Below are 16,313 nucleotides of genomic sequence, written 5' to 3'. Positions count from 1 at the left end.
TCGATCCGATCAGTCAACAAGGAGTTTATTAGGCTGCTCCCCGGCTAATTTTCTTTTGATAACACTCACCTGGGCACAGTTTTTATAATCAAGATGGCCAATCCTATATATGTTTTGGAGTTAGGCAGCAATGCAGAAGAGCTGCCTCCTTCAATCATATTTTGCAACCTGTTGTAGGTTTCGGCTTGTGCGGATGGTCCGGCTGCATAGAAATGGTTAACCTCGTATTAGCCTGCATGAACCACTGCTGAACTAGATTTGCATATAATTATTCAAATAGCCGGCTAGATCAGTTCGGATTCAGACCGGACGCATGGAGCAGTTTCGCCTAGATTAAACTGGCACACTTATCGTCTCTCTCTCTCTCTCCACCTAGTTGCTCTCTCTCATGCAAACTTCCATATTGCTGTTAGGTTCGTGATTTTTTGCAAACTTAAAATTGTAATTTTTTGCGAGATTTTTTTAATTGCTAGAATTGCAGGGGGTTTCCCCCCAAAGAGTACTCGTATCATCTATCCGAGTCCGTTAAAAGCCTGCTGTTTCTTTATCGCAGTTTATATAGGAAAGCATGCTGTTAGGTGCGTGCAAATAAAGAAATGATGCCGCGTCTGCTCTCGGACCATAGAGTGGCAAATACTCACAACGGCGTCGACGGCGTGTGTCGTAACGCAACGAACAAGTGTACCGTACGGACTTGGAAGGCAGGGTCGCACTGGGTACGGGCAGATGCACAGATAGGCGTGTGGGTGTGGCGTGGGGCCAAACAGTCAAAAGAGCATTTCCATATGTGCGCAAACACCCAGCCTCTAGCCTATAGGGGAAGTCAAGGGTGCGGTTCTGCATTGCGTAGATAGTTGGGCTAAAAGAAATGAGCTTGTAACTACATGCTCTGTTTGTAATAAAGAAGTACGCTGCTCTGTTTGTTAAGGAAGTAGTTGCTCTATTTGTGTCGGTATTTTATACCCGGCAACCTACTAAGGGGTATCTCGAGGTAGTAGATTGGTTGGTGGGGGATCGTCGGACCTGGAATTTGACGGTAAAAGTGAGGACACACGAGTACTTTGTCTGGCTGAATCTTCAAAATTCCTCGAAGCTGCTAAGAGATTATGGTGTGCTCAAGCCCTTGATCGTCTTGACTTTGTAATATTCATTGTGATATAGAGGGCGGCGAAAGTTGCACTCCATATAAAGTAGCGCAAGAGCCTTAGGTTGAATCGAAGAATCAGGCGGAGGGTCAATAAAATCTTGAATCTTCTTCTTTCATCTTGAAAAAATCAACTGTGCGTATAGCTTATCAGCCCTTGAGCCTTAATCAATCCGAGAGTCTTTAATCTTCACGCCAGTCGTATTTTGAGTTCAGCCCCCAAACTTATACGCCAGGTGAGCCTTAGAAGCCACGTTGAGTATTTATTTGGAGCTTAGCCCACGAGCTTGGAAGCTAGCTAAGTCATTGGAGATATTCTGGGTAGTAATTGGCGCTTAGCCCCTGAGCTTGGGAGCTAGCGGAGCTATTGGAGCTACGCCAAGCGTCCTGGAGAGTCGTTACCGAAGCTTCACCTGAAAAAAATTCATACATTATGTAGCATATTTGTAAAATTTTGAAGATACTATCGAAATTTATTCAGTGATGAATGTAAATGTTTTGTGTTATACTCTTGTTTCAACCATATTTTTTCCAAGTAGTTAGCCTGTTACATTTAGGCTCTCAGTCCCTGTTTAGCCATTGCCACTGCGTGTGAGATCTTTATCTCATATACGCGTACTGGCACTGCTGCTACGCGTCTGAGATCTTTGTCTCACGTACATGTCCTAGCGTTTAGGCATGACAGAAGATCCGAAACTTTCGAATTAAGGCATGTTCTACTCGAGTAGATTAGTAACCTTAAGAGAAGACATTGAAAATAAGTAGTCGACATTGCGACAAAAACCTGCGCAATTACGCGTAAAGTAGTTTTTTTCTGCCTTTTGGCGAGAAGAGCGCGTGTTGCCGCGCATAGGATTTATGCCTCCATGAGGTGTAGCCGCTGTGAGTCTCCAGCATCCAATGCACCAAACTCGTGGCCATAGCCTCTTAATTCGATGTACCTAGCCCGTGGCGGTCGGTCAACATACCCAAGAACAGTCGGCATGGTGTAGCTTCAAAGAATAATTCCCGTTGGGAGGCGTACACAAATAAATACTCGGCGCGTTGCCCATCACGTAGAAAAACAAGCAGGAAAAAATAGATGAAATAATTAAAAAAGTGACGTAGCTTGATTCGTGGACGATTGTCGACGAAACCATGGCGGTCGTTGATGAAGTTGCGACGGTTGTTGATAAAGCTGACTAGTTGGGACTTGTCCTCGACTAGTTGTCGCTGATGTAGTGTCCGTCCTCGACTAGTTTCTAGTCAAGACGAGTAGTCGAGATAGTCGTTGGTGAGTTGGCGAGCGTCGTGATGAAATCGAAGTAGTCGATAGCAAGTCGATGCGGCCGGACATGGGTGCAGTAGTGCTCGCGTATACCCTCTGTGTATGTTAGGCGAAGATATGGAAGTTTGACGTGTAGGAACTATGAACTCATCCTCTGACTGATTAGTTTGACATGTTAACCCTGCCTGTAGATGACAGATCGGCAGAGCAGAGAGCCAGAAACTGATGTGCTAGTGCCAAATTATTGTCCAATATTGTGCAACGATGAAAGTGCCCCTCCTTTCTGCGCTGCATACTGTTGATGCTAAGTGTAACCCTTAGGAGATTATACAAAGTTGAATTATGGGTCATGGGTACTATACTAAAAGATTACTTTGATACCATAATGAGATCACAAATAATCTGAAATAAGCTAGTCTTGGGTAGCTTGCTTATTTCAGATTATTTGTAGTCCCGTAATGATCTTTTACCCAACTACCTTGAACCATAATCCAACTTATATAATCTAGGAGGAAAACAAACAGACTCGTAATAAAGTCACTATCATTGCTTGGGGAAAAGAGAGATTGCAACTCTCAAATTTGAGCTACACTGTGCTCAAAATAGTGGAGGATCGTGCATATGTGCATGGGTTTACTGTGATTGTATACATAATGTTGAACAGAGTGGACCTTGGCACCCTTATTGTGAAGGTTGTATATGGTTTTGCTTATATCCGAAGTGAAGCAAGAGACTGCACATGGAAGTACCTATTATTAGTTCAGAACACAATAATTTCAGCAGTAATTTTAAAGTGATAGTTCAATTTTTATATGACCCGGAAGAAAGAAACCATATGATTTCGGACAAACAAAAGTGTTCCTGTTCGATGTTGAAATGCCACGTTATGTTATATTTAATCGCCAAACACTTAAGAGGCTTAAGACTTAAATATGACAACAATTACAAGCATTTGAGAGAATCGACTTCTCCTGAGCTCACTCTAACGTTCCCACAAAACCCTCTAGACATGTTTTATTCGACGCACACTACACATGTTAAGTGCCCAAATACAACACAACAACCAAGACTCTGCAACTAGGTCATTTTTCCATGAGTTATGTGAAAAACTGATCTATTTGTGGACCCATGTCTAAATCCTCTTACATCCCTAAACATAATAATCAGTTTCCTAAACATAATAACCTGACGTTCATAAGAGACATGTGAACCAAATATGTGACGTTTAAGAATCCCAAAGATCAAGAAGGCGGTTAGATTACAGCATCCGTAAAAACAATAATCAGTTTCTTAAGGACCTCGTTCCTTTTGAGCGTAGGCAATCTTGCACAATCCGATGTTCACGTATACTCCCTCAGTCCTTATACAGTCATTTTGACTTTTCTATATTTATAAATATTATTATGCATCTAGATATATATTTATAAATATTATTATGCATCTAGATATAGGGTATATCTAAGTGCATAATAAAACATATTAATTGAAAAAACTAAAACGACATATAATTTAGGATAGAAGGGAGTACTTGTGTTTCGAATTCAACTAAACTGGTTGTACATATTTTTGTTGAATTAGAACAAAATGCGTTCCCAACAGTCACGACCCATAGTTAGGTTTCACGAAAAAATGATGTATTTGTGGGTTCGTGGACAAACTAGCCTGCATCTCTGAGTACAAAATCAGCTCTACTATATAGATCCCGTATTTCTTTAGCGTTGGCAGTCCGGCACAACCCGGCTTCGGCAAAACAACCAAAAGCGTGAGTTTGAAAAATCCCCAAAGATCACGCAGGTAGTTAGCTTCGCTGCCAGCCCGCACCACGCCGCCTCCCTACAAAAGCCTTTACCGCAGTAGCAGCAGATCGATCGCCACGCACGGCGCGCTCCCTCCTCCCCACCCCGGCACCGCCTGCGCGGCTAGGCCTCCGCACGGCCGCCTCGCCTCCTCTAAACCCTAACCAACTACCGCTGCGCCCCGCTCGCCTGCCCACGCGTGCCGCCGGGGATGAAGGGCGCGTGGAGGCACAGCGGCGGCGTGGCGGCCGTGGCCGACCACCTCGGCCACCTCGGGGGAGCAGGGCTCGTCGGGCGCGCGCGGCCGGCCAGGCTCTGCCTCTACGGCCTCGCGCTCACCTTCGCCGGTTTCGCGGTCATCCTCGCCTTCGCGCCCTCCCTCCCCGCGCCACCGGCCTCGACGCCGGCCGCGGCGTGGTTCGACGGCCTGATCGCCTCCGCGTCGCCGTACCGCGCTCAGGTCTCGGGCTTCCTCTCCTCCCTGTTCCCCGCCAATTCGTCCTCCTCGGTGCCTCCGAGCGGCGTTGCAGCGAGGCGTGGCGGGCCGAGGGGCGGCGGATTCGCGGCGAGCGCTCCGCAAGCGGGGGGCAGTATCTCCAGTGCGGTTCGGCCGGGTGAGCAGTTGGGAAGCGGAGGCGGAGTTCCGGCCAGCAGTGCGGGCGGCGCTCCCAGCAGGGATCACGCGCCAGCACCTGGCGATGCTACTGCGGCGGTGCCGATCGGCGCGCCACCCGACGATGATCATGTGCAAGTCGGTGCCGAAGCCAAACATTCCACCGGAACTGCCACTGCCGAGGCGAAGGGTGGTGGGCCCGGACCTGCACTTCCGAGCGGCGGTTCAGCCCAGGATGGCACAACGGCGAAGGGAGGCCAGCGTGTTCGGATCAATGGCTCCGACGCGAACGCGAGTTCCGTGGATGCCGGAGATGGCAGCGGGATGAAAGCCAGTGCAAGGAATGCTGCCGGCTCAACGCACCAGTTTGGAAGCGGAAGTGCAGCTTTAAGCAATGGAACTGCTGTTCCATTCATTAATCATGCTACAAGTGCAGTTGCAGCGGCCATGGATGGTAATGGAACTGCATCTCACAGCAGTGGAGCTGCAGGCAACAACCAGACTCTGCTGATTCAGTCTCCTGCAGATAACAAGAACCATACTAGAAGTTCAGCTGCTTCAGATGGAAGCAGCAGTTCAGAGAATAAGCAGATTGAATCAACTGCTAGTCCTCAGGGAAGTACTAGTTCGGCGAAAGATCAATCTGCACAAGTGGTTACCCCAATAGCCAATAACAACACTACTGTGCTGGTGAAAGCGGCTGCTAATGCTGGCAGACGCAAGAAGGTTGATTGGATTGAGAACATGGCCAGCTGCGACATGTTCTACGGGAATTGGGTCCAAGATGACTCGTACCCTTTGTACCCTGCGGGATCATGTCCTCACATCGATGAGTCCTTCAACTGCCATCTCAACGGCCGGCCTGACAAAGCTTACCAGAGGCTACGGTGGCAACCCAGCGCATGCAGAATCCCAAGGTGAGAAAAAGTTTACCTGAACAACTGAGTAGTTAGTTATTGGCATGTGACAAATACAGTTATCTGTTTCTTATGTTAGATTGAACCCAGCTGATATGTTGGAGAGGCTGAGGGGAAAGAGATTGGTGTTTGTCGGTGACTCACTCAACAGGAACATGTGGGAATCCTTGATTTGTATCTTGAGGAATTCTGTCAAAGACAAGAGCAAGGTTTTTGAGGTATCCGGCAGGCACCAATTCAAGGCTGAGGGCTCCTACTCGTTCTTGTTCCAGGTAGATATGCTGTATTCGAGTTCTCTTATCTCAAGCTATGCTAGTTTCAGCAATTACAACATTCTCATGCGCAAACATCCTGTTGTTTATAGGACTACAATTGCACCGTGGAGTTCTTCCGATCCCCTTTCCTTGTTCAGGAATGGGAGATGCCAATCGGAAACGGAAATGGTACCAGGGAAACTCTCAGGCTTGACATAGTCGATCGAGCGTTTCCGAGGTATAAGAATGCAGATATCATTATCTTCAATACCGGTCACTGGTGGACGCATGACAAAACTTCTCTAGGGTGAGCACAACAAAGCCCTGCCTGATTCACTAAAATCTGCAGTTCATACATCCTGCATTTCATTTGCAGTTTATTGTTCTGAGTATTCTTAAAATGTGACACAGGAAAGATTACTATCAAGAGGGCAACCGCGTATACAGTGAGCTGGATGTCCATGATGCCTATCGGAGAGCTCTCAACACCTGGGCCAAGTGGGTTGATTCCAATGTAAATCCCAAGAAAACCACTGTGTTTTTCAGAGGCTACTCAGCATCCCATTTCAGGTATGTATGCCGGGCTATTTCTTGATCCTTGCAAGTTCAGCATGATGTGCTATATGAGTAGCTGATGTTTACAAACTATTTCTGTTATGCAGTGGGGGTCAATGGAATTCAGGAGGCAGTTGTGACAAGGAAACGGAGCCAATAACGAATGAGCAGTACCTCACACCATACCCAACAAAGATGAGCATTTTGGAGGAGGTGCTCCATGGTATGAAAACACCAGTTGTGTACCTGAACATAACAAGGATGACTGACTACAGGAAGGAGGCACACCCTTCAGTCTATCGCAAGCAGAAGTTGTCCGAGGAGGAGAGGAAATCGCCTGAGCTGTACCAGGACTGCAGCCACTGGTGCCTTCCTGGAGTACCAGACTCCTGGAACGAGCTTCTCTACGCACAGATTTTGGTGAAACAGCGCCATACGATGCAACAATAAAGGCAAGTGTGCGTTGTTCTTGTACATGAACTGTTGTAGTCAGACGGCGAGTTGCATATATAGGATCCATACGAATCGATCAAAAGAAAGCTGATATAACTGAGATCAAGGATTTTAATTTGGAATCCTTGCATAGAGTAAAGCAGGCGGTTAGTCAGATCTCTAGCTCCGAATAACAACACGAAATCTGTATAGGCTCAATAGGATTATATGATGTAAACATCATGTCTATTAGCGAAAATAATATGAAAAAATAGAATAGATAGTGCATTACATGACATAGGAGGATCAATCTTTTGTGAGACTTTTTTCTGTCTGTATATTAATATAGTATTATGAGTTCATTTTTGGTATACTTGCTGGATTATATGGAAAGTGGTTGTAATCGATGTTGTACAAGAAAACTGTCGTGCCTTACGACCCCCTCTCGTTGGTTGATTCACCTAGTCAGAAGAAGAAAGAAATGTAAAATTATGTGATTACTTGGCAAAATTAAGTATTAATCGAACCGTAGGTTAATTGTTTCAAATAGAATGAAATCCCTGAACACCAGGCTAAAAGTATTATCAAATTGTAAAAGCTGACAATTTAAGTTAGGGAATGGAGATGAAGATATAGATGTATTAATCCTTTTTGTTGCTTAGTGAAATTCTGCTATGCTCTTAATTATCCCAATCTGATTGTACACTGTCTAAGATCACACTACTAAGGTCAAAATGCTAAAGATCGAACAATCGTGGACGTAGCAAATGAATAAAAGGATGGGCAGTAACTTGAGGTTCAGAACACTGTGTCATCCAAGAAGCCGATGTAGTGCCGCAGTTTGCATCGAGATGGGAAGTAACTTGAGGTTCAGAACACAGTGTCGTCCAAGGAGGTGCTAAGTACATGGACAAGACAATCGTCAGGAACGCATCCGGACTAGTCCAGCTCGGCCTACGGATAATGGAAGCTGCTACAGCGCAACTCACTGTCTTCCTCCACCGGTAGCAGGATTTTACATTTGTAGCCAACATTTATATCAGAAAAAAAGCAGGCGCCGCCCACTTGGGCGGGTATGTTGTTTGCCCTGAACTCGATTGCAATGCATGGACCATGTCCCTGGTCCTTCCTCTCCCTTGTCGTATGGCATCACCTTGTCCCCCCTCTCCCTCAGTCCCTCTAAACACAGGATGATCCTACCCAAGGAACGCTTAAATTTTGGGACCTGTACATGGGTCACACACCTTCCCTGGCATGGTGGTTTCTGATCTGGCACAGCGTGTTGACATCTCCTGGGGTCTTTCAGGCTTTCAGCAGCTACTGCTACTGCTACTGCTACTGCTACTGCATGGGCTTGGAGTTGGAGCTTTATACATCGACATCTGCAGCACATGAGGACAGGAGATGAGTCCAGAATCTGGGTAGTGTACGTTCTGCTCACCATTGCCCCATCGGCATTCACCGAACCATCTATCTGATGGTCCATATGCGAAGTCCATGCCGGCATGTTTAGCCAGCCATTAACCCTGTCTGGCTGTCTGTGTGCCTCCCTCTCTCTGAATTTTCTTCTGAGAGGAATAGGGCACATCATGGGGAGTGCATGTAGGCCATCCCCATGATCATGACATACCTACACGAACCGTACCCACCACACATACAGGCGCGCCCCCACATTCCCATGCCGGCTAATTGTCTCACGACCCACGGGTGGATGGATCTATGGTCAGATAGATAGATATTAAAAATTTCTGAAACCCATGAGGCCATCAGCATGAGGGTTTTGCCAATCCTAATCACACTGCCCAGGCTGACGAGAGGGAGGGAGGAGACCAGTCGAATATACTCATTGGTAGATACGGATGGAAAGGGAGCTGAACAACAGCGCTTCTTGGGCCCAATGGGCTTTGACAGAAGAAGGTCGATCCACCCATGATGCAAGCCCGGTGTCAGGCTGGGTTCCCAGTTGTTTTTCCTCCTTCCTGAAACAACTGGCTTGCTTACGTCTGAACGCGAGAGAATGGGCCCCACGGGTCAGTTGACTCCATTATACCGGCGCGGGTACGCGTAGCAGATCTGGCGTGAGATCATCATGGTAAGCTGGTAACCGCTAGAGCACAACTCACTGTTCTCGTAGTGATTCATATGTTGCCAATTATATTAGGCACGTCATGCTGGTCAAAAAGCTGGATACATGCCAATCTTAGCATGTCAAAATGCAAGAGATTTGCTCAAGAGTTGTCACCAATGTTAATTCTTACCATAATTGCTATTTTGCGCTCGATGTATCGTGCTAGTCTACCAGCCACCTCATATTTCGATCTACTCCATTTAATTTTGTGAAATAAGGACAAAATATCAAGCAAGATATCGTGCAATTGCTACAGGTTGGTTTTAATCATTTTCTTTATATAAAAGTTTTGACTATTTATCGTGCGCAACCAGTGCTTCTGATGTTTGATTTATCTCCACGTGTCCATATCATTTGGATAGACGTACGGTGCCATCAAAGTAAAATTAACACCATAGATTCATCATGCAATCCTCTTCATCTACTTTAAAATTGATTTAACTGTTGTCGGACCATTAAAATACAGTTGCACTACCACTAAAAATATATTATGAGACTTTGCTATTTCATGCCAAGATACTATATATTTAATACACTTCACGATGTTGCCGTGCCGAACACGAAACCACCCATTTTTTCACCCTTTGCCTTTTCGCGCCAAAACACCATATTTGCCACTTTTCTCCCAATCATGCCGTGGCGCACACGAAACACTTACGATACATGTATCTTTCTAGCACCACTCTAACTCTCGTTCGGGACGCTAAACCTCGAATGTGGATATTACATACACCATACATACTTTCGGAACAACTCGCTTACACAAATACACAAATGCTTGTACACCTAGCAATACTACCCCTAGGACAAATCTCACCTGCCTTGGCACCCATCCCCTCCCCCTCCCTATAGAACAGTTCAGTGCACATGGTGTATTGCATGCAAAAACAAAGGATCCCACCACTGAACCCCCTCACGCCATCCGCCCCCTTCCTCTCCTCTCTTCTCTAGAATCTAGATAGCTGCTGCATCCGCCACCGTGTCTCCTCTCCTCTCTCATGCCAAAATCGACCCAGGAAGGAAGTCAGCCGAGTGCCGGAGTGAAACTGCACCAATCCATCGCATTTACTGGCTCCCATAAATAAATGCCTCCATGAGCGAGAGCCCAACCAAAACCAAGGAACCAACACACACAAAGCCCCCCTCTTTTAATTTGCACCCTCCCCAAATCTGTCTTCCATTGCCCCCCCCTCTCTCCTCTCCAGCTCCGTTCCCCTCGTCCTCCGTCCATGAGGATCAGGAGGCGGCCTCCAGGCCAGCCTCTCGGCTACCTGCTGCCGTCAGATCCGCCCGCCGCGCCACGGCCGTCGCCGGCCGCGTCGGTGGATCACCAGGAGCGCCCCGCGGCGGACAAGAGAGAGGAGGCAGGCTTGCACTTGCACCCGTTTGCCGCCGCGGATCTCGGGGAAGGGCACTCCTCGCCGGCGAGGTGCCCGGCATTGCTGCCATTGCTGCCGAAGGTACGCATGCTGGCTTCATGTTCTTGATTCCATAATCGGCGTGTTGATTCCTGGACGAGGGAATTCGTTAGGACACAGCTCTGCTGGGGGAAGTCGCGTTCTGTTGTTGCACCCATTCCAGATCTAGCTAACCCCATGTTCTTGGATTACGGGCTTCTGCAGGACAGCGTGGTGGAGCGCGGCAGGGTCCTGGGTGCACAACAGCAGGTGCCTGCAGATGGCCGCAGGAGGTATGTGATGAACTGTCGAACTGATGCCTGAAAACGGAACAGGAGCGAGAACAAGAAGCGCTGCCTGCTTGCTGTGTGCCATCCATTTTTTTTCTTTGAAAGACTTGCGTGTGTTGTGTCTTGTGTGCCATCCATTTCGTGGGTGTGAGGGAGCGATGGCTGTGTGTGAATTCTAAATGGAAAAGGGAAAGCATCCAAGGCCCTTTTTTATTTGCGCAGGGCTTGGGTTCACTGTTTCATACGGAGTACTAGTGGGCAATGCCAGCTTGACACATGAGACACGTCAGTCCACTCGATGGGTACCCCTCCTTGCCAGACAAACCCCTCATGTACCCATCTAGTGTAGAGCCACCGCTGCCACCCCCTATATGCATGCATACCACATCGATCCAGTGCACCCTCCCTCCGATCCTTTGCCATTTTTGATCGGGGCCTTTCCTTTTGTTTGTGTGTGCCATCCATTTTGCTCGATCGCGCCTGTAACTAGATCGATGATGCTTGTTCGTTTGTTTGTTTTGGTTGCTGCTTGCTTTCCCTCCTGCGTCGTCCATGTTCTCTCGATCTGTATTTGTGAGTGCAACTCGATCAGTGCTTTGGGAAACATGGACCATGTGCGGTTGTGCGTGCGCATCATGAACAATTCAGCTCACTTGCGCACCGCGCTTTGTTTCCGTTCGGCGCTAGTGCTTTGTATCCGGGCCTGCTTGGAAATTGGAATTGCATCGATGCACTCAGATGAGGTGAAAGAAGAGGGGCCTGCTGACCTGCACCGTAGCATTTACTCAATGGCCAAGAATAGGCTCTGTGATCTCCACTGTCTCCACCATGATGGACCGTGGGGGTGCAGTGCTGTTGATCAAGAGGACTGGGTTGTCATAATTTCCTGAACACCGTTCATTAGTTTAGTCTCATCTACTACGTACGATCGATGTGTTGCATGTTGTGATCTGTCTATTTTTGAGCTTTACTTTATTTATGACGTACTGATTGTTTGGCCAACTTGATGATTGCATTTTTGCCCCGTCTAAGCATGGACTGCGTCGTGCACTTGCAGCCTAGAGAATGGTCATCACCACGTGCCGGAGCCGGTGATCAAGGCCGGAGTGCATCTCAGCAACGGCGGCGCCGGGGCAGCAGTGTCAGCGACGACGACGACAACAACAATAGGCGCGAACGCGACAAAGCCACAAGTGATGAAGGATGACGGCGGCGGCGGCGGCAGCAAGAAAACGCGGGGCCCGGGTGTGCTACTGGAGGGGTCACGGTGCAGCCGGAAGAACGGGCGCGGGTGGCGCTGCAGCCAACCGACGATGGTGGGCTACGCACTCTGCCAGTACCACCTCGGCAAGGGCCGGATGCGGAGCGCCGCCGCGGCCGCCGCCGGCAAACTCGGCCGCACCGAGAACGGCAAGAGAGCGTCCGCCGCCCCTTCCCCGGCCGCCGCCGCGCCGCCCAAGGCCGACATGCCGCCTCCGAGCGTGCAGCACTGCTAAGCGCGCGCATGGCTGGCTCTGGATGAGAGCCTGGTCGAGATCGATGGGACCGTAAGATTCTTGGACATCGTGGTGGGGTTGCATATAATCTGGTGGCGAGATCGAATTCTTTGCAGCGTGCCCAAACTTGCGAATGCTGCGGTGTCGTACCCCGGTGAGGAAAATTTTTGCGGCGGATTGTGTTCGTCGTTATACCGAGCTTAATTTCTTCCGTGCTCCGTGCATATATGGTCCAAACACAACTGCAGTTGCACCACCAATGGCAGTAGCAGAGGTAAACTCCTGTGACTCCATTGCTACTGTACCGTGGCTGTTGCTGCCTTTTTTTTTTTTGCGGTTCGGTGGTGCGTCAAGTAACTGTGCATTTGCTTTTTTGAAAAAAAATATTCTAGGAATTTTAAAAATGCTGTTGCTGATGCAACGGTGCATCAACAGCGCGTTGAGAACATTATCTCCTGTAAAATTACTTCATATCACCTGAAAAGCTGGAACAGCGATCCGGACAAGGTCTGACATGACATAAGGCTGCCACGGACATAGGATGGCAGTGTCAAGGCGAGGCTCCCACTGAAGTACACTGCGCAGAGGAACAAAACACATTTTCCTAACAATTTTCTTAGGCTCATCAACGTATAATAGCATAGGATCCGGGCATAATCATACCAACGCATGCGCGCGCGTACACACACGACACATCGTCAGCGTCTCGCATCGTTTTCACAAGGAGAGGAGAGAAAAAAAAAAGAGCGTAGAGTTGGGTGAAAAAGGAATGCGTCTGTTAGGTGCTTTTGGATGGTAGCACGTAGAGGAGATCCGGCTGAGCTAGCAGATCTCAAGGCTGCATGTGGGGGTAGCGAGCGGCTGTGCCAGTGCACATATGTTGCCTTGTTTGCATGGCTTGTAGCTGGAGGCAACGAGCTCGAGCACGAAGGGTCGCTGGTGCAGACAAAGCAAGTGTCAGTGTGGAATAGAGAACCATGTGGCCCAGCAACGCCAGTCGGCGCTTTCTTTTTGTTTAGAGATGAGAAGAGATTTTTAAGTCAAACCCCGTCAGTCAGTGGACATTGCATCGTCTCGTGCACAAGCACAATAAACTACGCTCCCCAATCCCCTACCATGTGGCCAAATCACCGTCCTCAAATCGGGACAAATTTCATTTAGCAAATGATTGTGCACCATTCCTACTAGAGCTGTTTATTCTCCTGCCTTATGGTAAGTTTAACACAAATCTAAAATGAGGGCTAGAACATAGGATTTTTTAAAAAAAAAGTTTATAGGAATTTCGCAAACTCGGGGGGATAGGATCCAACATTTCAAAAAATATGTATTTTTTCTCTCTTTTTTTCGATTTTAATGTTACACCGGGCCAAAATATCTCACACGTTGCCATCCCGAGAAAAAGGTTAGGATAACGCATCAGGCCTCTTTTATTCCCGTCTTCACACAGGTGCGTACGGCCAGCCCCGACCCACAGGCCGCAACCGGGAGCACCCCCGCCGGACACCACCACCAGCGCCGCTAAGCTATCCAAAGTAGACATGGGGCTGCTGCTCCTCCCGTCTCGCGCCGCCAGCGCGCGCCCGCTGCTTCCACCAGCCAGCCCCAGCGCCCTTCGCCGCGCCGGTGTCATCGGCGCCCGCCCGGCGGCCAGCTCCAGCAACGTCGAGGTCATCGACGCCACCGCGACGCCGGCGTCGACGTCCGCGCCGGGCGGTGGCGGCGGCGGCGCCAGGAAGTGGGGCGCGGGCGGGCTCGGGCTGGAGCTGTCGGAGGAGATGCGGCGCGGGATGATGTGGCGGATGCTGGCGCCCCCCGCGGCGGCTGTCGCGGCGGACGCGGCGTTCCTGAGGCTGCTCGACCGCGCGGCGCCCGGGGACGCGCCGGCCTGGGCCGCCGCCGCGGGCTCGGCCCTGCTGTTCGCGGCGGGGCTGCTCGGCGTCCACTACGGGTTCCTGTCGTCGAGGTGGGACGCCACGGAGAGGGGATCCGTGTTGGGGTGGGACCTCGCCGTCCGGCACTGGAACGTCATGTCCATGGCCAAGGAGCACTCTTCGTCAGGGGAAGAGGAGGACGACGATGACGAGGAATACGAAGACGAGGAGGAGTACGAGGATGATGACGAGGAGTATGAGGATGACGAGGAATAGGAAGATGATGATTAATTTAAGGGGCTAGTTGTAATTTAAATCACTTGCTCCGTCCGTTCCAAATTGCAGGTTGTTTTAATTTTTCTAGACATATATTATATGCATAATAATATATATGAATCTAGAAAAGTTAAAATGATCAAAAATTTAGAACGGAGGGAGTAGTTTTTAGAGACATGGGGAATAATAAGGGTTCCAATTTCACTTTTGAGTATGTTATTAAGTTTGCGCTACTGTTTTACCTTGGTGAGGTTCGCTGATGCAACTGACGAACATGTTATCTGAACATCTTATTCCAATCTTAGCAATAGGGGAGCATAGGAGTATAGGACATGTGCTTCTTACAAGTTTCATCTGAAATATCATCAATCAACCTTAAAGATGCAATACAGCATCCCCCCTTTCCAGCTTCAATGAACTGCCTAGGCTCCACTCTGAAGTCTGAATGCTTGTAAATGGCGTAGGTTCATTGCTGCTGGCTTCCTGTTCTGAGGCCAAGATTTGGTAACCATAACGAGAATTTGATGAAACCTAACGAAAAAAACTACTTCCCTATGTTAAGAGAGGAAATTCGCAATTCAAAAAGCAAAAAGATGCAGAAAAGGGCCGGAAGGAGCGGGCCACGATTTCTGTTGGTTTAGCCCAGAATCTCACACGAATTTGGAGAGAAAAGAACCGAAGGAAAACACACACACAAATTTTCCAGAGCTGCAACAGCTTAGCTCTTACTCCTTTTCTTTTCCCACGTCCTCAATATACCGATGCTTTGCTCTACCTTAGAATACAACTCTACCTTGATCGTGCAGGCACACAAGGCCTGAGTCCATCTCGTCTACGGTCTGGACTTCTCGGACTTGATACATCGGCTGCTGGATTCCAAGGACTTCGCATACCTTTTATACGACTCTGTATAAGGCAACTGGCCGGTAACTATCCTTGCTTCCGACGTGCATGGACTTCGTGCATATACATGTATGACCAGTCCTACAAGGACTCAAATACATGTACGCTTGACTACAAGCACGTTTAGGATGTGTTTAGTTGGTTGTATGATTTGATTTATGTATGGAATGATTCAAAATAATAATGATCATTTTGTTTGGTTGGGTGAATTAGATCAACTCATCCAGGATGAGGACATTCCACTTAATACATTATTCTACTAATTAGAGTGAACCATATGGTACAACTAAATTGGTTGAACCATCCCATTCAGGATCATCCGTGCATGCATCATGTGGTGGATGCAACCAAACACACCTTTAGTCTATTACCTATACTAAATTACTTTATATATATCCTAAAACTTACTTAAAGCAAGATTAAACTCAACAATTTCAAGGCCCAAACAACCCATGGTGGGTCCTGGGATAAGACCATGGATGGCTTCTGTGCAGCTTCTGTGTGTGATTCTGTCTGTTCAACGCCGAGAGAGACCTCACGAACTCCCCACAGGCCACAGCAATGGAGTATTCCCTTCTACTCCCTCGATTCACCCCCGCCCCCACCCGCACCCCGACCCGCCCCTCTGCTCTTTTCTCTCCCGCCCTCCCCCGCTCCTCGCTCCGCCTTCGCGCTCCCCCTCGTCACATCTGCCTCTCAGCTTCAAGCCCCGGCGGCTCGAACGCCACCGACGACGGCGAGGGCGAGCGCCGCAAGATCAGGAACAAGGAAGACCTCGGGGCGCTGCTAGGGGAGATTCTCAACGCCTACCGCAGCAGCAACAACGACCTCCGGACCTTCCTCCAGAACCTCGTCGACGCCGGCGTGGTCGACGAGTCGGACGTCTTCGGCGGCGCGGAGGACGACGACCTCCTCCGCGCGCTCATCGACGCGGACCTTCCGGGCGGGGACCCCGACCTCGGCGTGCTGTGGAA

At 48.8% G+C, this 16,313-nt stretch overlaps 3 protein-coding genes across 3 annotated transcripts; all 3 read left to right on the top strand.

Annotated features, from left to right (window-relative positions):
- The first annotated feature begins 4,198 nt into the window (after positions 1-4,198).
- Positions 4,199-7,349, top strand: LOC101764642 (protein trichome birefringence-like 1). Its single transcript, XM_004954026.2, has 5 exons — positions 4,199-5,737; positions 5,817-6,009; positions 6,102-6,298; positions 6,403-6,561; positions 6,654-7,349. The coding sequence occupies exons 1-5, from the start codon at positions 4,419-4,421 to the stop codon at positions 6,994-6,996; spliced, it is 2,211 nt and encodes a 736-aa protein (XP_004954083.1). The 5' UTR covers positions 4,199-4,418; the 3' UTR covers positions 6,997-7,349.
- A 2,639-nt stretch (positions 7,350-9,988) lies between these two features.
- Positions 9,989-12,493, top strand: LOC101764230. The gene is made up of 3 exons (XM_004954025.3): positions 9,989-10,566; positions 10,729-10,796; positions 11,851-12,493. Exons 1-3 carry the CDS (start codon positions 10,336-10,338, stop codon positions 12,287-12,289), a joined length of 738 nt encoding a protein of 245 aa, XP_004954082.1. The 5' UTR covers positions 9,989-10,335; the 3' UTR covers positions 12,290-12,493.
- Positions 12,494-13,729: 1,236 nt separating this feature from the next.
- LOC101763834 lies at positions 13,730-14,677 on the top strand. Its single transcript, XM_004954024.3, has one exon. The coding sequence runs from the start codon at positions 13,828-13,830 to the stop codon at positions 14,434-14,436; it is 609 nt and encodes a 202-aa protein (XP_004954081.1). The 5' UTR covers positions 13,730-13,827; the 3' UTR covers positions 14,437-14,677.
- Positions 14,678-16,313: the final 1,636 nt, after the last annotated feature.

This window comes from Setaria italica, chromosome I (assembly GCF_000263155.2).
Source record: "Setaria italica strain Yugu1 chromosome I, Setaria_italica_v2.0, whole genome shotgun sequence".
NCBI classification, from domain to species: domain Eukaryota; kingdom Viridiplantae; phylum Streptophyta; class Magnoliopsida; order Poales; family Poaceae; genus Setaria; species Setaria italica.
Note: the sequence above shows the minus strand (reverse complement) of the source record. Positions and strands in the feature narration are given on the sequence as shown.

Bases quoted from the DNA above. Each gene is read 5' to 3' on its own strand.
- LOC101764642 (XM_004954026.2), top strand. From the start codon at position 4,419: ATGAAGGGCGCGTGGAGGCACAGCGGCGGCGTGGCGGCCGTGGCCGAC. The intron at 6,010-6,101 runs GTAGATATGCTG...TGTTGTTTATAG, and splicing joins CCTACTCGTTCTTGTTCCAG to GACTACAATTGCACCGTGGA. The intron at 6,562-6,653 runs GTATGTATGCCG...TCTGTTATGCAG, and splicing joins TACTCAGCATCCCATTTCAG to TGGGGGTCAATGGAATTCAG.
- LOC101764230 (XM_004954025.3), top strand. From the start codon at position 10,336: ATGAGGATCAGGAGGCGGCCTCCAGGCCAGCCTCTCGGCTACCTGCTG. The intron at 10,567-10,728 runs GTACGCATGCTG...GGGCTTCTGCAG, and splicing joins TGCTGCCATTGCTGCCGAAG to GACAGCGTGGTGGAGCGCGG. The intron at 10,797-11,850 runs GTATGTGATGAA...GTGCACTTGCAG, and splicing joins CCTGCAGATGGCCGCAGGAG to CCTAGAGAATGGTCATCACC.
- LOC101763834 (XM_004954024.3), top strand. From the start codon at position 13,828: ATGGGGCTGCTGCTCCTCCCGTCTCGCGCCGCCAGCGCGCGCCCGCTG.